General features: G+C 38.1%; 1 protein-coding gene across 2 annotated transcripts in view; it reads left to right on the forward strand.

Moving 5' to 3' along the window:
* Window positions 1-6,865: 6,865 nt before the first annotated feature.
* SNX25 (sorting nexin 25) overlaps window positions 6,866-24,789 on the forward strand; it is an 80,247-nt gene continuing 62,323 nt past the window's right edge. For both annotated transcript variants that reach the window (XM_026084083.1, XM_026084084.1), the window contains exons 1-2: window positions 6,866-6,945; window positions 16,093-16,309. In XM_026084083.1, the coding sequence (XP_025939868.1) occupies window positions 6,924-6,945; window positions 16,093-16,309 (239 nt within the window). In that variant the 5' untranslated portion in view covers window positions 6,866-6,923. The remainder of the gene's footprint in view (window positions 6,946-16,092; window positions 16,310-24,789) is intronic.

Genomic DNA, 24,789 nt, shown 5'->3' on the forward strand with positions numbered 1-24,789 from the left:
CTGTAGTTTGGACATCTCTGCTACATTATTTATTTATTTTTAGAGCTCTGCTGGGTATCTTTTATCCTTAGAGATTATTAAGCTTTTTCAGAATTGATGTTTTGCTGGGATTGTGCATGTTGACTACCTGCAGGTGTAACTCTGAAGTGATAACTTTATCCTCAGAGAAAGCTGATTTCAAGAAATGAAATGTTTTTCAGACTCTGCATCATAGTTGGTTGTTCCATAACTCCTTAGCACTGAGTAGACTTCGTTTTCCACACAGCCTTTTATCCATCATATATRTTTAACAATTTCTTGTCTTGTCATGCTACCCTTTCTGTTTTTTTCTGTTTTATCCTCTGTGTCATCTTTAGCTCTGCATTGTAGCATGCTCAACATTTAATTTTCTTAATGTTGCATTATGTTTCATGTTTTGCTGCGAATCAGGAGCAGTTTTGCTTTTACCTTTGCGAGGAGCGCTGCTGACTTGAGAGGTATTTTACAACTGATGAAAAGAACATCAGGAGAGAGCCAGTTCACGTCTCCCGATAGCGGAGCAGCGCTGAGAGTGTGAGCTGGACGGGCTCTGGGCTGACCGGTGTCTCGCTGGCCCCGTCCCTGGCAGGGCCGGCCCAAAGCTGGAGCCGAAAGCTCTGTAACAAGGTCAGAGTGCGAGGATCTTACATTCCAGATATGCTTTGGGGTTGCAAATGCCATAAACGGCACATTTATCGGAAACACTCTGAAGATAAACCCTTATCGAGCTCCTTATAATTACCGGGTTTGGGTGCCTTGTGCTCTGCAAAGGAGAGCAGCAAAATTTGCTCGAGGAAAAGGCAGGTATGTAAAATGCTGCTTACTTTCTCAGGCCACCACCTTGGGAAGGGGTGGAATTAGCTGCAGCTAATTAGCTGCATAGCCTGTAAGTCATGATAAGTTTGTGTTGTGTATATGGGAGGCTCGCACGGCCAGTCGTTCTGCATCATGGTTACTTTCTTTTTCCCCAGTTAAGCATGCACTGTGAAGGCAAACAAGTTAATGTTGATAAAGTCAATGCCGATTCATTCTGCATGTTTTGTGATGCTTTGTAACATGGGACATTGGTAGGGTGGAAAGTCATTTGGGAGAAAGGGGGTTGGGACAGGCACGCAGAAGTTTCTCTCTGTCGAGCTGAGAATTTGCAGCTGAAGCAGTCGCTGGTGCGGGTTTTTCTGGCTCCCCAGCAGTTCTCTGGTTTCATGGTTCAGGGCTTTCTTGGCCCCAAAGTGTCGGCCGTAGGTGGTGGCTTCTCATGGTCTGCTTTTAACAGAGGAGGAGAGCGTGGAAATGTTCTGTAGGTTGGGGCTGTGTGTGTGCCCCGAGAAGTCACCTAAGCCTTTATTTCAATGGTAATATTAAAGATCCCAGTAAAGGAAAATATTGTATTTCGTGCTGAGCAGAAATTTAAATGCTAACATTACAAAGTTTTTCTTAGCTTTACTGATGGGAATGAACACATTATCTAAAAAAGTTTAATTGTCATGTACTTATTTGTCTGGTATTATTTGGAACTACAAGTTAAAGAAGTTATGTCCTGGTTAGGAAGTTTTATACTGCCATGATTTTATCAGTTTTGAACACAATGCATTTAAGGTAGAAGATTACCATATAATAAACCCAGTTACATGTTACAGAAACTGCTGTGTTAGTGGAAATAAGATACAGTGATATAACAACATCGTTATCAAGATAATGATACTTAACAGAATGGGAGTAATATACTTTAAACAAGTTGCTTTTAAATTGGTAATTACAGTATCCCCTAATATATGTGGATTAATCCTTAATGTGATTCATACATATTTGCTTTGCAACCTAAAATAGAAATACAGGTATTAATAAAGAAGACTAGCTCTTCTGTGAGTGGAAAATTTATTTTTGCATCATGAGTGAGATAATCTTGATTATTATTAAAAAAAAAAAAAAAAGTATCCAGCTCAGTTAAAGCTGGATTTATGCAGAACTCAATAAAACATTATTTGAAGTAGTAACTCTTTATTATCGAAGTCCAGTCTGATGTTAATGCACACTGTACAAAGAAAAGAAGAAAGTTAATCGGGCAGTAGTGGATGGAGCAAGTAGCTGTGAGTCACTGGATAGTTCTTGTACGCTGAAAGAGATCCTTGCCTTTGAGATGCCTGATTAAGACTGTCTCATGTGCAATGTACCTTTATATTGTGTGCTCTGTTCTGAGCTCTGACTTAGTTTTGTTGTAATTGAATTAATGTAATAGGAATAATTGTTAATTTTTCTCTGCTTCTGGCTTTAATTTCAGGGCAGAGTAAGTGTGCGTGTGGGTTGCCTGCCATGTCTCTGTTTCTGCTGTCATGTTTTGAGAACTGCGTTAGAGTGGTGAGGGTTGCAGGTTGATATACTGATAATGCAAGGTGTTCCTGCCTGCTCCCTGCTGTACCATTTATTCCGTTTAGTTTTTGAAATACCTGCTTAATTCTCTATCATCTAACGTTTACACTTGAATTTTTAGAAGCTTATTTTGAATTACTTAAATTGTTGTACACCAATAAATGGTATTAACATAATTTTTTGCATCTGTAGGAACTGAACCTAGACTAAGATTCTGTCTCAGTGCCAGCCTAGATTTTATTTCAGGCCTTTTAGGCTATCGTAGTCTGCATCTTAAATCATTCTCAAAAGTATCAAACAATGAGTAGTAGTATTCAGAAGTCTCCAGGAAATATACACATCCTTTTTCCAGGTTGTAAACAAACCCAAATTCAAGGGAAAACAGACTGTTCCAGGAAACAGGCTATTTGTTAGGAGTCTCATTCTTTCCATGTTCTTTCCAAATGTGCCCCCCTCCCTCCTTTACGCTGTTTTGTCAAGTCTTAATTTCAGTTTGGCTTAAATCATCCTGCTTTGACAGTAAACTCTGCAGAATGGAGCCCAGTTTGGGGCTGTGATAGTGCAAGTCAGAACTAGCAGTATAGTTGGCGTGTGTCATAAGCGAAACCCCAACATACCAGGTTTTAATCAGTATGACAGAGCATCTAAGCTAGAGCTTTGAACTAACTTAAATCCATTTAAGGACACCTTTGCCTCAGTCAGAGTTATGCCAACTGATTCTTGAAATGTAGCACACTTTTCCCTTAGAGACGTGACATGAAGAAAAACCTGAAAGCATCAAAGTTTAAGCTTTCTAGCTGAACCCCTTTTTGGTACAGTATGGCATCTGCATACATCCTCTTCCTCCCATCCGATTTGAGGCAGGGAAGGGGAGAAAATCTTGTAGTGAAATATGCTGAATTATTCTTCCTCTCAGCTGTTAAAACTGAGCTTGGAATGTGAATTTTCTGAAACCTTTGTTACCACAGGTGCTGGTAAACCTGCGTTATCAGGTTGTTGTTGTTGTTGTTGTTATTAAGGTGATTGTGGGCATATGTCATCCAACTCAGGTGTGTCTGTTTAGTTAATTCAGCATCAATGTTGCCACTAAAACAGATTTAAAAAAAAAAAAAAAAATTTAAGCTAGCAAGACCTAAGGGATTTTGCTAAATGAAAGTTCATAAGGCTGTATGAAAAAAGGAAGTTTGGAGGAACCTGTGGTTGATCAGCTGTTCTAGGGAAGGCAATTCAAGATCTGGTTCATTAGATCAGTCTCTAAATTAAATTCAGTTTTCTGTAAGGTTATCAAGAATCATAGAATAATTCAGGTTGGAAGGGAGCTCTGGAGATTATGTAATCCCACCTCCTGCTCCGAGTGGGTCCAAGTAGAGCAGGTTTCAGTGTCTCCAAGGATGGAGACTCCACAACCTCTCTGGGCCCCTGTTCCAGTATTTGACATTTAAATGAATAATTAAATAAATTGCCTTATATCTGACTGGAATTTCCTGCTCTGTTTCCTCTAGTCCCATCGCAGTGCACCTCCAGGAAGAGTCTGGCTCCCTCTCTATACCCTCTCATTTGATGGTTTTAATGCTACCTAAACTAGTCTAAATGTTCAGCAGTAAGATCTCCTCTTAACCATTTCTTAAGGTTAAATAAGCCCACCCGGCATCTCTTTAATGCTTTTAAATAGTCCCATTTATTCATACATCAGATTCTCCCCTCTCCTTGGAAATTTGGTTTTAAACAGTGACAGTTTATGCAATACCTGTACTGTTATGGAGAATTTCTCAGAAAATCCAGTACACAGTACACCTTCTTTTTTCCTTTAGTAATTACATTTGTAATCAGCATTGATAATGGTGGTATTCACTTCTTACTTTTTTTTTTTAGTTCTTTTTGATGATGTGTCTTATAATTTTTTTCATGATGACCATCGATGCCACTAATTGTTTGATTTTTTTTTTTTAATGGAAAACTGATGCCATTTAGCAGTCAAAGCTACCAGCCATACAAAACACTTGTCAATGAAATACGTTTTTGCAAACTGAAACGTGACTTTGTATCTCCATGAAATACTGCTGCTTAATCACTGAGGCAGTACTCTTTGTTTTGTTAACATAAGAGTGTTCAAGGTTGAAATATAAAAGAATCAAGCTGTACCAGAAGCCTGCTTTGTGAAACTGTGCACCTTGGATTACACTGTTAGGATGTGAGCAAGCTAGCTGCCGTCACGGATCCACCCTGAAAGCATTTGTCTCGTGTTCTTTTCTCTGCTCTAAAGAAGTCCTGGAGTGAGAGGCTGGTAAGGAGGCAAAAGTAGGAGTGCAGCATCTAAAATATTCTTATCTCAGCTCGTGTTTAAACTAGTTTTGAAAGGAGAAATTTGGCTAGTACTTTGTGAGAACACTTTAGATGGGAAAAAGCACTCACTGCAAAGTTTGTGCGTTAGAAAATGAGGAATGCTGCAGGCCAAGTCAGGGGATTGGGGTTCCCAACTCAGTGCAGTTATGACTCAATTCAGCAGAAAGTTTAATCTGGTATGGTCCCCAAGCTAGTACAAATATTAGGTAAACCTGAGTATGTCGAGCATATGGCATGAGTCAGGAGCCCCTTCTTTAAGAAAAGACCTAAATGACTTCGCTTACAAGCGTTTTCTGAATTCCTTCCCCCCACCCCGGGCCCCGAATGTATTGGGAGTGTTTAATGCTCTGGGAGTATCTCTCTTCTCTTTTAAATTGGAGTGGTTACGAATCATCTTGTTTTGTGCTGCAAATAAAGCAAAAAAATCCTTGAGTAATTGTGCGACTAGCTTTAAAACAGCTTTGTGTGAAGGGAGCACAATAAAATAAGTTAGAAGTGGCATATTGGAATTTTGCACGTGTTTTTGTTAATGTTCTTCCAAACATCAAAATTATTTTCTGACATATACTGTTTAAGGACTTCTGGAACTGTTCACGTGGTTATGGCTTAAGTTTTTACTAACATCATATTCACATAAAAGGGGGCTATGGAAATCTGTAGGGGTTCATTAATTTGATAGTACTCTGTTTATTTAAAATTGTTTTTACTACCAAAGCTGTAATTAAGGAGGGGAAAGAGGGTCTGCAAAAGGAGGGGAATACACTGAAGTCTTGCTGCTCTTGCCATTGATACTGTTGTCAAAAAAAAAAAAAAAAAGGGCTGGAAGACCTCAGTAGGATCTGAAGAAGTCTGGAGGGTGTTGCTAAGCTTACCCAAATGCTGGAACAAATTCACTAGGGATGGAAGGAGCTGGGAGGGAGGGGGGCACTCGGGGCCTGGAAAATATCCATGGAAATGGTGTGTATTAAGTGTGCGAACATCTCTGAACAGCTCTATTTTGCTGTTATAGAAGCACTTAGGTTGTTTCATCTATGTCTCATTAGATGTGTCTTGTACTAGACTCCATGCACGTGTATCTGCAGTAAAAAGAAAATGTCTTGCACCAAAACACCCTGAACATTAGCCTGCAAATTTGCTAAAACAATGGCATGCTACCTTTAAAAACACTAAAGACTATTTCTGCTTAAGCCCCCCTTAAAGCTGATACTGCTTTCTTATTCTCTATTTAATGAATGTTACAATAATTGGGGGAACATTTCCAAAGTGTTCACTCCTCGCAGTGGAGCTGAGCCCTTTTCTGTATGTGCAAGATGAATAGGTACAGCTTGGGAACTGCCTTTTACATCCCTCCACAAATTGTCTGCCACCAGTAATTTGATTTACTTGCGTTTGTATGAGTCTGAGTTACCATCATTGGGAGTGAAGTAGACTGAATGGCAGTGGCAGACAGTTTCTATTTCTGATTTAATTATACTCCTTTATATATAGGGACAGCATGAATCACAGATTTTGTCTACTCCCTGAAAAATGTTTCTCCATCCACCCACCTGTTTGGACACCGTACGAGCTAATATTTCAAAATAGACAAGTGTCTGCCTAATACAGCAGTATTAGGTGCAGTAGCCAGAAGTGGTTTTGATTCATATTCTTTTGGGCTTTTTCCTTCAAAATTACTGTAAGAAAGCTAAGGCTCTCACTTTCATTTTTAAGCAGTTTATGAGGCCAATTGAAGTCCATAGTGACGGTATGCTGGGAAGATCTGTCATTGACTGTCTCTCTGAGGTCTTGCAAAGCTGTGAAAATACTGAATTGAAGATTTGCAGTTGTTTTATAAGTGCACGTGTGCTATACTGACTGCATTGAATTGCAAATGGATACAGCTCTTTTACAAACAAAACAACTTTAAGAGAATTTGTCAAGCTGTATGGTACCCAACAGTGGGTGGTGTTGTGTGCTTAATGTGCACTCTACATTAAGACAGTTGTCGCTTGTTTTGTTTTAATCATTTGGAGTGCCAATATCTGTATAAGAGAACCAGATGATACAGTATTACCACCTTGAGTTCCAGCCTTTTTTCTTCTGTTATTTTTGGTTTATTCCTTCCCCTTACTATGAATATTCTCTTATTTCAGAATAATTGGTCTGGAAACTCCCATGACTCAGTTCAGTCCAGGAGAGTGGTCATTTCTCACAGCATGGATAAAGCGCTGAAAGAAGGTGAGTCTTAAATGGGACAAGGGAGCACTGAACACCGAGTATCTTTTGGCCTCTTAGCAGATCATGACTCACAGTGTGTCAGGATATTAGAATATGACCCTGGTTTCTTTTTCCTTGATGGAAAATCAAGGTGGAAGGTCTTGGTCTTCCCAAGAGATCCACTGTAATAAGTAACTGATGTTGTTTTTGCAGTTTAACTGACATCTTTTCATTTTAGCTACTGTTTTTTTTTGTTACAGAAATATTTGAAAATAGTGTGTGAAAACTGAGTCCTTAATGCTTGTAAATCAAACACAAGGATAACATTTCAAGGATTCTTGATCAATTTCTATGAACTGATAAATCCAGTAGACTCTTGCAAATAATCTTCCCGTTTAGTGCTTCCCATTTTTCTTTCTATGAAAACTGAGTCTGAAATCGCACATTTGTACTTCTGGCTGCTATAACTTATGAAACCTGTGGAACACAAATGCAGTTTTTAGATTATAAAATGTGAACTAGTGTTCATATGCAGTTGGGACACTAAAACTGGACATAAAGATTTAAAATATTTTGTTTATGCTAAAAAAGAACAACCTCTGTATACGTTTTCCAACTGATTCACTGATATTGCAAAACTTGTAGAACTTTGGATTGTGTCAGACTTTGAAGCAAATTTTTTTTTTTTAATTATTACTCCAAACATTATGGTAGGTTGGAACTGTTGGAACCTAAAGAGGATTAAAAAAAAAAAAGTTTGTTTGACTGGTATGTTAAAAGAAGAGAACACTTAGAGTTGTGTACGATAGCTCTTAAAACATAAAATTTGGGGTAGCTTCATGTTTTGTGAATATTGTATCTAATTTTGAATATTTTTCTCTTAAGATTTCTTTGCAGAAATGTTGTTTTTCTTACCACTTCTTGCATCTAAAGCTTGTATTTAAAACTAATGTTTTTCCAAGTATGTGTGTGTTGAAAAATTTATGCATATGTTTTAAATTAAACAGGTTGTTTGCCTTATGAAAACTTCTTAGGACTTGTGATGTTTTTAAAATTACTTTTATGAATAGCAGTTAGCAGAATATGTAGCTAAAAATTGAAAATTAAAACATCTATACTATAGCACATTTCTACTTCTGTTAAGGTGAACTATTATAAGATGATATAACTAACTATTATATTAGGCAGCATTTTACCTGGATTGTGTCAGATTGTAGGATTCCTGAGGACATATGGAAAGAATGGTGGAGTATGAACATTGCACATCTCAAAGAAGCATAGTCAAGTTATTTGCTGTATTTCCACATGCACACTTTGCATTTTGGATACCTGCACTGGAATTTGAAAAGAAACTTTTATGTAACCAGCAAAAACTCAGAGGTAGCGGGGTAGTTTGGAGGGAGACAGCAGTTATTGTAGAATACTGGGGGAAAGAGAGTTGTGTTAAACTTCACTTAAACTACTTGCACATAAGAGAAACCTGTGTGTTTGTTAAAAACATGACAGCTCTTTATCTGAGGCATTTGTTCAGCAGATCATTCAGTTAGACACATAAGTCTATCCTTATTCAGTAAAGCAAACAGAAAGTTACCAATATACTTCAATGATTTTTTTTTTTTGAGTTGAGGATCTACTATCATGAAGACTTACTTGCCTTTCTGCTATTTCTTTTCAGAATAGATATTACTTTCACACTGTGTATTTTGGACAATAAACTTGTCAGGTTGATTGTATTTCTCCCAGGCCTAATTAAGTGACTAATGAAGCCAACCTGTCCTCTGTTACGCAGTTAACAGGATGAGACTGCACTTTTCACTCTATCACACACAGATTTAAGCAAATCTTTTTTTTTTTTTTTTTTTTTTTTGACTCAACTTAAATTTGAGATCCTGGATGAGTTCCCCAAACAAACATTTTACTTTTAATAGAATAAAATGATCAGTCTGTTTGGAATGGAGAGGACACATTCCTTGCTCTCTGACAGTTCTGAATTCTGTAGCTATCTTAATGCTATGAACACTCTTCTACAGGTTTAGGGTTAAATAATGATATAAAGATCCTCTCCCTGTTTTTTTTATTAGTGCCATACTGTAATCCTACAGTGATGAGAATTAAGAAGCATTTGTAAATTCCCTTTTTTTTTTTTTTTTTGCCTACTTTCAACTATCTAGATCTAACACAAAATTCAACAAAATGTTTTTAAATCTCGTCCATGTAGTAGACTTTCAGTTATCCTGAGGTTGTAATCTTAGGAAACAGTTCAGACTTCTGGCACTGCCACGTGAGGTTTTGAGTAGAGGTCAGACTGTCACAGTATATGGGGTTTTGCAAATTTTTTTTGATCCAGTTTTATTTTGCTTTACGTTCCCTTGAAGATACAGGGATAACATTTTTTAGAGGAGCCAGCAGAAATGCTTTCAGAAATGCTATTCCTGGCTATAAAAGACCGTCTTTTAGTTAATTTTGACTACTTTGCTATTCTTCATCATCTGTGTTATATAAATTTTGCTTAGAGATTGCTGTTAGTTACTAAGTATCTTGCATCCTATATATATGTGTGTGTGTGTGTATGTATATGTTTAGGCTCTTATCAGATGCTTATAGCTACTTTGTTCTTTTCCTTAGCATCTTTTGTATAGTCTATTAATACAGTTGGAAGGATAGATATCGGTGGTCGTCCTTAGTTTTAATTGAAGGAACTATTTGTGTTTCCATTATAAACTGGTGATTTCAGCAGTCTGTCTTATTTTAATAAACTTAAAACTATTATGGGCTTGAGATAGTTTTCCCATGATACTAATCTGCTGATAATAGTTGCCTTGTCTTGGATAGTTTCTCTTCTTGCCAAAGGCAGTATAACAGAATTATTGGGAATTGTCATTTTAAAATGTAGTCACTTACTCTGCCAAAAAGGAACTGTTGTTTATTTGTCTACTACTTAGTTATTGCTTTTTTCCTATCTGCATTGACAGCATAATAGTATAAGAGGACAGTGCTTCAGAGTGCTTCTTTATGTCCTTAATTACAGCTTGCTTGCATAAGCTGCAGATACAAGGTAAGGGAAAGCTACGAACCAGCCCTGCTAGCAGGCAGCGTTTTTTGTGAAATCTAAGTGTCCAAAATTAGAACAACTGTAAAATAACATTGTAAGTAGACTTTCCTGGCTGTATGTGGCAGAAAGATGGCCTTTTAGTTTTAAACCTGTAAGTCCTTTTTCAGTCAGGAGTACTGTGTGACTAACACTGAAATGATTTTTTCAGTCTTTTACTGATGGATTGACTTGAATATCATTTGTGCTTCTTTTATTTTACAAAGAAAAGATGACCTAGTTTTATAAGTATTTTAACACTTTCTGTTTTAACACTTACTGTTTCTTTTCTGGTAACCTCATGTTTTTATCCAGTATAGTACAGTAGTTCAGAAAAATGTCTTTTAGGAGAGACTGAACTGGGTCAGACCCAAGTCCTTCTTGTACAATACACTATTTAGGCTGAGGGCCATTACCGTCAGCAGGTTTATCTGCCATGAATTTATCCAGTCTCCCAGGAACTGAAGTGCATTTTTCATTTTATTGTCCAGTCACTGAGTATCCTGTGGTCTTTCTGCTGTTCTTCACAGTCAGTCTTTGTCTTTGCTACCTCCAATAACTTAGTAGTATCAGAAAACTTTGTCTCCTTACTATTTACCTACTTTTTTGGGTCATTTATGAGTAAATAAAACAGCATAGGCCATAGTACAAATCTCACCAGAACTCCACTAGTGAAATTTTTCAGCTATGAAAATTGGCTATGTAACCACATCCTTTGTTTCCTGTCTCTTAAATATTCCATGCCAGAAGCCACCTCTTACTCCATAGCTGCTTAGCTTCCTTAAAGCCCTTGTTGAGTGAGGCCTTGTTGAAAACGCTTTGGGAATTTGAGTAGATTATATCTGTGGATAAGATCGCACCTATCTACGTTTTGTTGACCCCCTAGAAGAACTTTTTTCAGTGTGTGGGGCAGGACTTCCCTTTATAAAAAGAACTTTATTCCACTCTATCATATTTCCCAATTTCCCACTTTCCCATTTAGAAACAAAATTCATAGTAGCTTCTGCCACGCTCTGTTTGAAAAGCTGTATTTCTTCACAGCACTCAAAATTTGGACCCAAACAGCTCATTTTTTTGAGGAAAAGCTTAATCTGAATTCATGTTCTCTCTGCTGCTGGGATTCATACACTTGGAGGAAAGCACTCTTGGCAGAGAGTACGTGGGCAAAATAATCTGAACAGAAATTTGTTTGTCTGATATTTAATGCATCTCCTAGATATTTTTAACACATTTGTTTTTCATTATTTTTTATAGATTTGGAACTTTCCATTTTTTCTACACTTTCAGAATTATTTTTAAACAAACATTTTTTATTATTTTAATTAAAATAAAAAACACAAATGTGAAGTAGGAGTCTGCTCCCTTTCACATAGGAGCTATCCACCTATGTATGCAATGATAATGTCTAGACCATTAAGGAAACATGTCAATTTTATAGAGTTTGAATAATGTTGTAAAATGTGAGCAAATAATGAAAAGTTGATATTTTTCCTAGCACAAACTTTAACGACAGAACTCAAATCTAACAACACTGTATATAGCTAGGACCTGAAGCAGGTTCCCAGTCCCTGAAGTCTGGGAGCGTACAGAGCATTTTGCCAGCCTTTAACACCATGGTCTAAATGAAGATTTCATGAGCATGAGAAACTTCAGTAAATAAAGATAGTTTTAAGTATAAAAGTCATCATTTTGATTTGTATCATATGGCAAAAATAATAGCTAAAATACAATACAATGAATATGTGGCCTTTATCCCTTGAAATTTAAAAAATTAATCTCCTGGAAATGATAGAGTTGAATATATTCAGATTATTTATTAGCTGTTTTTTAGGGGCTTTAATAGAGAAACTTAATATTTTAGTTTGATTTGAGGATGAAGGTAGGGCTTTTTTTGATTGGATTGGATTTTGGTGGAGTGGGGAGAAGCGGAGTAGCTGTAACAAATAATTAAGCATTTAACATTTACTTCAATAGAACAGTGCTTTTCCAGGTACTTTACAATGATTTAGTCTGTTATCTTTTTCTGCTTAAATTTTGATTTAAAGTATTCTTCAGGTATAGCTTATGATAACCATATCATGTCTGTTCAATCTGGTGCCGTGATAATACGGCTTTACAATGACTCTTGGCTGTTTGATGGTGGTTTCCTGATGCAGGATCTTAACTGAATTCATGTTAATGTTGCACTTTTATTTTACTGATTGTGTTGCTTATTGTTGCAGAATAGCTCAAGCCAGAACAAATTTCAGTGTTGAGACTGTACCTTCTCTTCTCTTGATTAATACAGTCAATGAAGAGCTTTGGATTTGACCATAAAAGTTTTTTTTTTCTTCTTCTTCTTCTTCTTCTTCCCCGGTACTTTCAGAAAAGGATATTTACTTTTTGTTTGAAACTTGGTGGTCTGTGTATGTATTAACACAGGGAAAGTATTTCAGGTCTGATTTTTAATTGTGTTTTGAGAAAACGGATAGGCATTTATTCCTTGTTATTCACATTTCTGTTCCTACTTTTCACAAAGCTAGGTAATGAAACTTAACAGTGTAAAAACTGTCAAGTGCAAAGCTCTGCAAATCATGGATTTGATGCCAGTCTGACCCGCTGAAGTCACGTTACAGGGAACATTGAAGAAGAGGGGAAGAAGTGGAAGAAGAGGGGTTAGCAATTGCCTCAGACTTGTGTCTAAGGCACCCAAAGCTTCTGGCTATGTACTCCCAACACTTTCTTAGTTTACAGCCTTTAAAAAGACTAATTGAAGAGGCCCAACTTCACATTTATGTGGGAATGGCTTTTAATCAGCTTATTACAATTGTGAGCTCAGATCTAACTTAATTTAGAGAACCCAGCAGAAGTTTCTGCAGTTTTGCAGCAGACTCATCGCATCTGTACTTCTGATTCACTCAGAAGAGATTTGTTTTGATTATGTTTGGAGAAGCTGACCCAGGGCTTGCCCTGAGTATCCCTTCTGCTCTTTTTGTTCCTTTCTTTTTTTCAGACTGGTCATTTTCTATGTTTTAAGGAACGTGCAATGTAGAAACAACAAAAATAGATGGATTAACAGTTTTTTCCTCTAGAGGAAGCAAGCCACCCTGTATAAAATTCTTGCATTTATATTTCTTTAGGATGTTCAAAGAGACCCCAGCTGCATCGACAGGCAGAAATCTAAAGCAGCAACAGCACATCATGGCCATGGTGACACATGCTGATGAGGCAGTAACTTATCCTAGCACAGGGTGCTATCAGGGACAGTGGTTGGTGTTTTAATACTCTGCTCTTTGGTATTTGTTTAAAAAAAAAAAAAAGATAAACCAACAAACCAAGCTCTAACACTTGTCTCACTGCTCATTTGGGGCTCTGGCATACGTTTTGGTCTTTAAAGTACCCCAAATTTTATAGAAAACAGCATGGTTCAAATGTTGTCATTCGGGGGGGCAGCAACGCTCATGAGTGATAATGAAATTATAGAAAAGATGTAGAGGAAGAGAGTTATAAAAGGTAGGTGCAGAAAATATGGTTGAAAATGGGGAAATACATTTAGGGTGTTGAAAGTGTATAACTGACAGGAAGAAACCCAAGCAAGGTGAAGTATTTAGGACTTGTACAGCTTAATTTTCGGTTGTGATTAGTAATCTTTTTTCTTTAGTTTGATACTGAAACTAAATTTTGTGGACCTTTATGTAGGTGCATTAACAGAAAAAGAATCATCATCACCTTGCCTTGTTTGAGTGGGCGTCTCTCCATTATAATAGCTCCTGCTCCAGATATTTCAACTGTCAGTATAATAAAATTGTGAGAGTTGTTCTCTCAAATTATTGTAGTAATTAGCATGGTTACATGTTTGAATGCTGTGCTTGATTAGAGCAGACAATACTCTGGGGGGACATTCAAAATTGCACGTGACAGTGATTATGGAGAGAACTAGGAACTGAGTTTATTTTGGAAAGGGGTTGCCTGAAAGTGCAATTACAAATTAAGGATTGATTGGAATAGATATGTGTTCTGAAAGAGAATATACTCTAAGAGATTTTCTAAGAGCTATGAGTTTTACTCTTGTTTTGTAGAGTTCTGTCCTAGAGAGAGAAGGAGCCATCCCTCCTCTGTACCACAGCTCAGCTTCTTAGGTGAGGAGCTGCTGAAGAAATTCGTTACTTTGCCCCCTTGCATTCATTTTAGGGTAGAGAGCATGTCTGCAAGAGAATCTGAAAAAATAAATTGTCTGTCAGTGATAATGATCACAAGTCCCAAATGCAGTGTGTTTTGAAAGCACTTGGGAAATGATGAGTGTCTTGCAGAATAGTTGAAAAGAAAGTATCCTTGCTGTGAAGGGCTTTCTGTAGCATTTCAGGTGGAACAAGAGAGGAGAAGAACGAAACAATAAGAAAAGGGTAGTTGCAGAAGGACGTGGTGACAACTGTGGGGGAAAAACAGATACTTACAAAAATGTGTATTGTCATAGGAGACTTAAGTAATTAATGTCTGTTTTTAAAATGCTATTCCCAGTTACTCTTAGATGTATAGAAGCATTATTCCTCAGCTTTTTTGATCATACGATCATTACCTTTTATAACCATTTTTACCAGCCTTTGTGGTCTTTGTTGGTTGTAGGTTTCAATTTCTTCCATTTTCGAAAAGTGATGAAGTTGGATCTGTTTCAGAATTTGAAATTTCCATTCTGCAAAATGGTTCAGCATTTTTTCCCCTCATGGATCAGAATGAGGAGTTGAAATTTCAAAACTTCTCTTTATTTATTTATTTGGTGAAATGCTTTTTTCTGAATAATTCATTTTAGAAGCCTTGAAATGACTTAGTAAAAGGCTTTTAACTTTATATTTCAACATACACTGTCTCAGTGAAGTGACTAGGTTTCTTTATAAGTCTGAAGAAGTTGATTTATAGTCTTATAAAGCATTTGACCAGAAACCTTAATCAATTTTAAACTTTTCTTTTTGATTTTTTTTTTTAAACAGGGCAATGTAGAATGAAGTCAGTATTTCAGGCAGGCAAAGTATTCATTTTAAGTTATTATGCTATTATTACATTATTAGTTCATTGTCATGATGCCAGGGAGCTTTTAATGGTTTACTAAGCAGCCAAAGAAACAACTGTCCTTCAAAGCAGAAAGTAAGAAACAATGGAGTCCCATGACTACTTTAAACTACAGGCTTACGCTGATAAATGAGGTGTACTTTTTATATTGAAAGTCCGAGATCAGAATGTCTGGTAAAGAAGCTACTCAGATTCTCATGCACATGACTTATTTTCCTCCTTCATGTTCAGTTATTCCTCTGGTAGTTACAAACTGGGTGGGGATTTTTTTTCCTATTCTTTTTTTTTACACCGTGTTGGCACTGCTGAACATGGCCCATGTGTGCTTCCTGAACACCTCCTGCTCCCTTCTGGAGCTTCAGGGACATCTGTTACTAAAGCATCAGTAAAACTGGCTAGACACAAATGTTGTCAAAAAGAAAAGTCAAAACAGTAGAAAATGGTGTTGCTGAGAAATTTGCAGTTACAGTTATCTGGGTTGTTGCTTATAAATATAGTTTGGAATGCCGTGTCATTTTTGAAGTTCCTGCTGTCTCACTAATCTACTTTCTCTCTTCTATCTCTAGCTCCTTTGAGCCTCTAATGTACTGTCAGTATTGTTGTTTTCTGAGCTCCAAAAATCTTGCCACTGGCCTTAACTGTGACTTCGGAGTTGAGACTGAATTCATATGTTAAGAAAAGGTTGTCTTCAGTCTGCCACAGCCAAATTATATGATAGTTCACATAATTAAATCCACTTATTTCCTGAGAGACAGGTATTAGTTCAAGGTTTGTGTATAGCTAGTAACCTGACTCTCTGAGCAAATCCACTTACAGGCTTTGCAAAGTGACCGCCAGTAACCGCTCTTAGGTGCAGATTTCTGCAACATCACCATCCTTTCTCTCTTTGGAGAGAATTTTAAACCCAAAGAATAAGATCTGCAACCTGTTACCCATGAGGTTGTTGAGGAGAGGGGTGGGGGATTAAGTTTGTACCCTCCTGGTATGCTTTCCCCTTTTGCAGATTTTGCTATTTATTGTTTTGTTTCTCCTTTTAGTGTTTGACTACAGCTATAGAGATTACATCCTGTCCTGGTATGGGCAACTCAGCAGAGATGAAGGGCAGCTGTACCAGCTGCTATCTGAAGACTTCTGGGAGATTGCCAAGCAGCTGCGACAGAGGCTGAGTCACATTGATGTAGTTAAAGTTGTCTGCAATGACGTGGTGAAAGCTTTACTCACACACTTCTGTGATCTTAAAGGAGCCAGTGTCAGGTAAAAACAAAACTCTGCTTTGCATTAGAATTTTCTGCTAGTCTCTTTGCTTTTACATATCAAAGCAATGAAGACTGGAACATTTCGATAGACAGGTGGTAAAGAAAACAGCCCAGGCTTATTACCAGTTTTAGAGATCAAGCAGACTTAAGGGCATCTGGAAGACCTGTGGAAGGAGACACCTTCCTCTCTTTTCTTAGAGCTCAAATTTGCCACTGTCTCTGTCTCATCTGTGAGTCCTTGGCTCACTGTAGGAACTGGGCAATTTGAGCAGTTCCTGCAAGTTCTGTGAACCTGCAAGGGGAAGGAGAGAAGTGCTCTGAGCATTCAAGAAACAAGAAACTTGCACCTTTCCCAAAAAAGCACAAGTGTTTAATTCCATTGAATTTCCCATTTCTTCTAGCTCCAGGAGGCAAAGCCTCATGGTTTCTGTCAGCGGTCTGTCTTGCAGTAACTAGATACTTACACCGAAAAAAAATTACTTATTTAGATTTTCTTCCTCTGTTTAAGTTATCTGGCTAATTCCATGAATTTCCTTTTTTGACAGTGCTCTCTTTATGCAATTACAAAGGTCAGCGTTCTCCTAAATACTATAGTTGCGCCCCAATTGTAATTGCAAGTGGCGACTCCTGTGTCTATGCAGTTCCCTGATTTGAGTGAACATTCGTGTAATTGTGCTTGGAATTTGGGCTTATGGTTGTGCTTCCTTGCATTTCAGTTACCCTAACTGAAGTATGCTTTTGGTCATTCACATGGGGTTTTTATACTATCAAGCCGTTTTGCCCACAGTTAGAGCCACATAGTTTTAACACTCCTTTAGAGAAAAAAAGATAGCTCTTCTGTCCACAACCAGTCTGTATGTTGCCATTTGTACTTCTACCTGTTCTGGAGTAGAAGGTAGAGTTAATGTATTCCTAGCAGATGCCAGCTTTATGTAGTCTAATACGTCGGAAATAAAGCTGAAAAGAAAATAAAGGGTGGTTTCATTTGAGAAAAGAAGAAGCTAACTTGTATGCATATTGCAATAGGTCTTACGCTGAATTCCTGATGTTGCATTGTTTCAGCTCCAGAATATGATAGAAATCTGTTGGTCAGGTAAAGTTCTTAAGTGTGCTCCTTACTTAGCAAGTAAGACACTTGCTTTGGGGCAAAGTTTGATTTGAACAGCCCTCTAGTTAAAGGATGGGGATTTCTTTTTTTTTTTTTAAGTGTAAACGTTCTCCTGTTCATCCTTGGGGACATAGAAGATACAATGTCAGAATTATTAATTATTGTCAATGCTGATTCTTGATTAGGTTCATTATTTGCTGAGAATTATGACCACTTTCACCAGATCTTTGTTGGATTGTTATTTGCACTCTGTGGAGCTAAAATAAAGAAAATCTGGATATTTTCCATTTAACTTTTTCCCTTTGAAATGTTAATTGCACCTTAGTTAACATTGAATAAGGCAGGCTGCAATAATATGGTAATGAAAAATTCTCATCAGGAATTAATGTGATAGTGGGCTTTAAAAACAAAACAAAAAGAAAACAGAACACACAGCTGTAGCTGCAGATCTTGCATAGGTTAAAATTGGATGCGTTGACTGTTCCTGCCATAGCCTAAGGCTGTGGGTTCACAAGAAGAAAAAGCCTGATTTTGAGGTGCCTAGCAGCAGATCAAAGATCCTACCAGCCGTGTAATACAAAGTGTGAAGCACTAGTATATCCTCAAACTGCTCATCCAGACCTGTTCAAATAGTCCGGGAAGCTGTATAGAAACTGAATAGGGCTCACTCTTTCTCAGCAGACATAGAGTGGGCTTCATGCTGTCCCATATGATGTGGCAAGTCAGCAGAAATGTGACTGTGTGCTCATACCTGATACAGATCGAATTTGTACTGCCAGGTGATCTGAGCATGCATGTAATCATCTTCGGTTGTGCTTTCAAGTTTATTATACTTTTTTTTGGTTGATTTGTTTGTTTTTAAGCGAATCTGTGGTGCTAAGAATAATTTGAGGTTTTTATTTAATTAATTGCCTCCTACTATAGTGTTTGCTGTGCTAGAGCCTGCTGACATGTTAAACTATGGACTGGGAAGTGCAAAGCATGTCACTTCCAGCTGGGAAGCTAGAGTTCCTTGCAAAACTTTCAATTCATATATTCACACACACACACACACACACACATATATGTGTGTGTGTGAATTTATATATATAATTCATATATATATAATTACAGTTCAAATACAGAAAACTTTGTTAGCTAAGGAACACAGATGTCATTGATCTAACTTTGCTTTGTGTCCACATTTTAAAAATTGTAGTAAGTTTAAATTTGAATTCAGATGTTTTTCTCTCAATGTCTCTAAAAATAAACACAGTTTTGGGTAGGGAATATTGTGGAATAGAGATTATAATTAGAGCAAGGTGTATTTCCTGTTGTGGTGCTCCTTGCAACACTACATCTTGCTTCCACTGCTGAGTTTATAATGCAGTGTGACAGCAAAGGGCATTTTGTCTGCTCTCAAGTAGCTTATAAAGTTTTAAATACTGTTTTCTCCATCTGTGGAAAGGGTGCTACCTAAACCTCTTTGTCTCAGTTCTCCTATATGTCAACAGATAACTCTAGTAAAGTAATGGAAAAAAAACATCTGTCCCCAGGAGGACAAAGATGTCGATTTCTGCACTGTGAAGTTCACATATTTGTCAGGTAGTTCTCTTCAGCCATAGAAATCTCTCTCTTTACTTCTCCGCCTTCACTGACTAGCTTCAGCTGATGGTATCTTATAATCAGGATGCCCAAGGGGATGAAAATGGGCTGTGGCCTCTCAGAATGAGGCAGGTGGGATGCTACAGTCCCTCACCTTGCTCTTGCTTTCTCTGATGGTGCAAGGCTCCACTTCATAATAAATAGCTCAAGGTAAAGGGCCAGCAGATGCCAACAGATGAGAAAAGGCTTTCTTAAATAAGGGAGATAAGTGCAGGCTATTTCTGCTCTGGCCAGTGGGAGGCAGGGAACCAGGAGGGAGAGCCTGGCAGTGTCAGATCCCTTTCCCTTTTCTTTCGCTCTGTGCCTTCACTTTCTTTATAGGTGACTACCTTTCCTGCTCCTGCTAGGCTCTTCTGCAAAGTGCAGTAAGGGCAGAGGCACTCCTTTAGCCATGGGCAGAACATCTGTGATGACACAGAACAATTAAAGAGGTTGACAAGATGACTCAAACTTTTCTTGAAACACTGGAGGGTACCTTGAGGTCCAGCTGGGGCTGAAAAGGACTTGTCACTTTTCAGTTGTGACATTTGCAGTAATTTGGAGTGTTTCAGATAGGAAACCATTTGATTGCTAGTATTTGTTCAGCATAGAAATGAGATTTGATACTTTTCTTGTGTCCAAAGTTTACTGGCTTATAGTTTTGAGATAAGGAAGAAAAATCAGTCTTGCATTTGTTGGTAGAAGCCATTGCTCTCTTCTCTGTTGTACTAACCGGGAGTGCATTTATAACAGGACTAGCCAAGTACATCCTGCCGGGCAGACTCCTGCAGTTGCAGGGAGGGTAGTGTTTGCTGATTCTTGCTTTATAGCTGCTTTTGTGCCTTTGTTCCCTAATGTCTCATTCAGGTGCTTTTCCTTGGCTACTTTAAGCGGAATATAAACAAGCTGAATCCTAGCAATGCCGTTTGATATTATCAAGAATGGATCATGTGCTGAGCAGGGTGGTAAATAATGCTGGAAATTTTCTTGTTGGAATCTGGTTGCAGCATTGTCCGTGGTGGCAGTGTACTTTCCCACAGGGCTAGATTTATCTGGTTTCTGGAGTGCATTCTTTCTCTGGGTCTGCTAATTTGCAATATTTGTTGGAAGCAAGAGGCAGCTATTCCTCTGGATGAAATGCACAGTCAGAGTCTGAAGGACTTAGCAAAGTAAAAACAAATAGTAAATGTCTGTCTGTGAAGTGGTCCACATGGAAGGAAGAGGAAGTTTCCTCCCACTTACTGTGGGCTAATAATAGCCACATCAAATACTAGTACAGAACCTATTAACATTTGATAAATAACACCCTGGGCTGGTAGTCACTAACCTGCAGTGAAGGCAATATGTAAAATGAAATTTAAAGATTGTTAATCTTCACCTGTTCTTGAACCTCCAGGTTCTTGAATAGGTCTCAGTGAGAAGAGGCCACAGTGACAGTATGATTTTCCTACAGGTTTCAGTGAGGAGTATTCTTTTTTGTCTTTAAGCTACAGCTGGGCATCTTGATTCCAAAGGCAGAAAAAAATTTGTTTCTGCAGCTTGGGAATATGAAGTGTGACAGGCAGCTTTTGGCAAGTTGACCATGCCATGATATCTGATGGGATGCTCAGCCGCATGTGTGTTTTGGCCTGGATTTGAAGCTGAAGTCATGACTTAGCCCTTGGGGGCTACAGGCTACTTTCAGTCATGATTCGGAACCCATATTTAAGGGTTCTAAACTCTCAGGAAGCATGAAGGGGAAATGTGGTAGAGAAACTGCTCTCTGAGTGATTAGTATGACAAGAAACTTGGACGTTTAAGTTTACATTGTGCATATTTTGATATTACCACCTTCATTTTCTGTCTCTTCCTTCCACAGCCTGTCAGTAATACAGCTCAATTCTTAATTCCCTTGGCTCCATGTGAATACCTTTGTATATGTAGGATATGTAACTGCTGTATTATTGTGCTTACTGTATTTATCACAATATGTAGTATGATGTAACACTTAAAAAATAAAAATAAAAGGTGCTATCACCACAAAGTGATCCAGGATGGATTGGTACAAAGGGAATTTAGCCACTTGAAATTTAATCTGGTTAATCCTGTACAGGCATCCAAGTTGTCATGATAGCTGCTACACACCTCCCACTGTTCTGTTTTTCTTTTATAATTCCATTTGCCTCCCACAAGCTAGGAATACCAAGAGCTGCTTATCACACTTGGCCTCTGGAAATGAGTATCAAGAGGATTAGTTTGAATTTGTAGAGGATTGTTGCAATGAGAACAGATGTGTGAAAGTGCTATGAAATAGTCATGAAAAGCCAGGTTATGAACGCATTGTTAAAGCTAGCTCATGGGTGGTGTCAGGTCTGAAGCCCTCCACGGCCTTTAAACCTCAGTGAGGGAAGTCTAGGCAAAAAGTTTCATGAAGTTTCATGATTTCCCGTTTGCAGTCGAGTATTGCCTAGACACTACAATAGCCATAAGGGCCTCGTTATGCTCATATGGGTCATACTGCATTTTGTAAGTCATTTGTACATTCTTTGGGTCTGTTATGAGCATTACATGCCGAATGCTTTGTCTTGTAGGAGCTAACTGTGACCGAAGAGGTCACTGGAAAATTTTCTCTATGTATAAATAGAGGAATTATTCAGACAGTAAATGTGAGGTGAAGTGATTTATAAAACTTGCTGATGATGGCTAGACAGCTGCTATGGAAATTTTGGGGTTGGCTTTTCTTTTTTTTTTTTTTAGTGGGTGCTTTTTTTCAGGTGTGTTTATGATGTTGGCTTATAAAGGTCTAAATTCATTTCTTTTATTTCTTAGAAAGTTCAAACAGATCAACCAATTTTAATTCTGCTGCAGTGTCAAGAAGCTTAGAGATCTGAGGGTAATACAGGTAAAGAGATGCAGGCTGCAAGTGGTTCTGGTAGTTCTCAGTCATTTTAATGAGTGCCTGATGAGCGTTGAATGTGCTGATGAAAATCATTTAGAACAAGTTTCATGTGCACTTCAGCTCACAATTGCACTGATTGAGACTTAAATGTAACTTCGTGAGAGACTCTCTTGAAATACTGATTAAAGAAATGACAAGACTGAATGGAACATTTTGTGAGTTTTTCATGAGAAGTGACCCTTACGTAATTTCCTGTAGAGTTGTTAATGTTTTGAGGACTTTTTGTTCTTGATGTTATTTATTTACTCACTTCCTATTTCTGAAGCAAACAGACAGATTTATCATGTCTGTCATCATGAGGTTCCTGGTCTCTCCTATGTGCATCTCCTGGTCAGTGTCTTTATTTCTGAGGTTCCTACCTTGGGCCAGCAGTACTGCTGACTCCAAGCATGCCAATTCCGTGAGTTGGACATTCTAAATGATAACTTTGGGATTGGTTTTTAATTTTTTCACCCCCTTTTAGGAAGCATATTATTAAGTTCTCCCACGCAGTCATGAGGGTTGAGTACATAAAAATAAAGACAGTGCTTCGCATCAGGGGTTTGTAACCCATCCACCAAAATTAGGAATTTCTTAATACTCTTGACTGTATTGAGCCTTCACAATGCAGGGGATTATTGGACAGTCCTAGTTAGAACTGTGGGTAGCTAGAGAGGATCCTAGATGAAAGAGTTGTTTCCTTGAGGTCCTGGTTTTGGTAAGCCTGAATATCCAGTGATAGATGGTAGTCTAGTATCAGAGAATTGTCATGAATGCTGCATTCCTGAGAAATGAGGAATTATTGGTTAAAGAAGTGTTAATACAGGTTCGTACTTGCTTAGTTATAGCTTAGAAAGAAAATTATGATAGATTTCTCTAATGCTAGTAATGTTTTAACTGCTTGTCTTCAAGAACACCAAGTAATTCTGCTTTTTAAAGTGCTACGTAAACTCACAGGTTTGCAACAATAAGGGACAAAGTCATGCAGTTACCCATTCAGTAACTGCCTGCTGAGATCTCATGGCAGCGGATAGCTACCTTGACTCTCAGTTTGGTCTCAGAGTGTACTACTTGGAATAGACCCAGTACAAAAGCATTTGCTTTGACAGGCCCTGTTTATAGATCTTTATTGACAGGCTGTTTCCTAATCTTCCACTGATTTGGGGGCAGCTAAAGGAAAACCCTTTGCTTTCTGAAACTGTGAAATTACATTGGATAGTGTTTAAAAATTCAAAGCATGCTTGAAGAATTCATAAAACGAAAATTTCTGAAAAGAAACGTAGGTAAGGTTAATGCTGACTTTGTAGCTCATGGGGAAGTAAAAAGTGATGATCCGTAAGCATGTGTAAAGCATGAGTTCTGTCTACTGTTTTAAATCACTGAAGTCACCTGCATCTTGATACACCAATATATGTCACTATTACTTCCGTCTTGATTGTTGAAGAAGATGCAAATGAATTAAGCTGCCACTTGCCATTATTTTTCCTGTGCTTAAAGCAGATGAAATAAATCTGGTTTACAAAGTTTGTATGATTCCTATTTTGCAGCTGTTTGCCACAGTGCCAGGTTTATATTAGTTCACTGCACACAGTTGTGCTCAAAATCTATGGATAATTGGCTAGGCTTTCAAAGCTCTCTAAATATCCGCACGCAGTTTTGGTTAAGAGTTTTCTGCGACTCCTAAGTGACTTATGGTTTGGAAAATTCAACTACACAGTCGTAATAACACATATGTCCAAAACTGGATAGAAGGATAAATAATACCTGTATTACTGTTTGTGTGATTTTAGTAATGCTTAATAACTATTGATGCTGGAGAGTTGTAGTGGCGCTCTGCTTCTCGGCGTGCATGCTTGTGGGTTGCAGTTAAATTTCTGCTTTTCCTGCTGGTCACCGCAAAATGAACAGTGCCTTCCTTTGCTCTTGATCGCATTCCCCCAGAGTTGAAGATCTAGGTTGGATATCATGCCTTAAGAATGTGTGTGAGCAGGATGTCTTAGCTTCTGCTCCATGTTCTTTATTGCCCGTCGTTGGGAAAGACAGCAGAAAAGATGACAGACGTGGCTCTGCAGCTGAACGGCGGTGAGGATTCTTTGCTGTGTGTTTGCTCACTGCTCCGTGATGTTATTGGCAGCTGCGAGAGGGAAGCCTGAGTTACATGGGACGCTGTTTTCTGGGCAGACCTTTTGTTGACGCAGCATGTTTTCCCTACAGGCTGGTCAGTGGTTAACATGGAGGCAAACAGTAGTATAATGTGTAATGTATAGAGGCAAAGGAGGATCTAAGCCTCAGTGTCTTTCTGTCTGTCTTGCCACCAGCAGGTTGATTTATGCTGTTATGACCCCACTTCCCTTCCTGCTTTGAGTCTCCCCTTTATTTCTCTTGCCCAAACAGTGATGAAAACATCAGGATTTGTTGGTACAACTGTTTGGCACTGGTATGCAGGGCTAGTTTAGAGGTGAATTTCCTGAAGACTTTTTTTCCTTTATACTTTTCACAGAAATCTCATAGGGATCTGTGCCTTCTCTTTTGCTCTTTAGACCACATTTCACGCACAGTTTGGCTAGGGAAACAATTGAAAGAACCCCTCTTCCAGAGATCCATGTCCTCTTAAGTAATGGTGATAACTCCAGGAAAAAATTGAAACTTTTCTTAATGATCTGGAGAGTGTGCAACTTCCCTTTCCCCTTTCATTTCTGTAGGCAAAAACACATTAGATAAATTCGATGGATAAGAACCAAATATTTGCCATTCTGCTTGTTTATTCTGTTCAATTTATTCTGTTCAATTTTCTGTTTGTTTTCTGTTGACTATGTACCAGAATAGTCCT

This window comes from Apteryx rowi, unplaced genomic scaffold, assembly GCF_003343035.1.
Source record: "Apteryx rowi isolate R43461 unplaced genomic scaffold, aptRow1 scaffold_625, whole genome shotgun sequence".
NCBI lineage: Eukaryota > Metazoa > Chordata > Aves > Apterygiformes > Apterygidae > Apteryx > Apteryx rowi.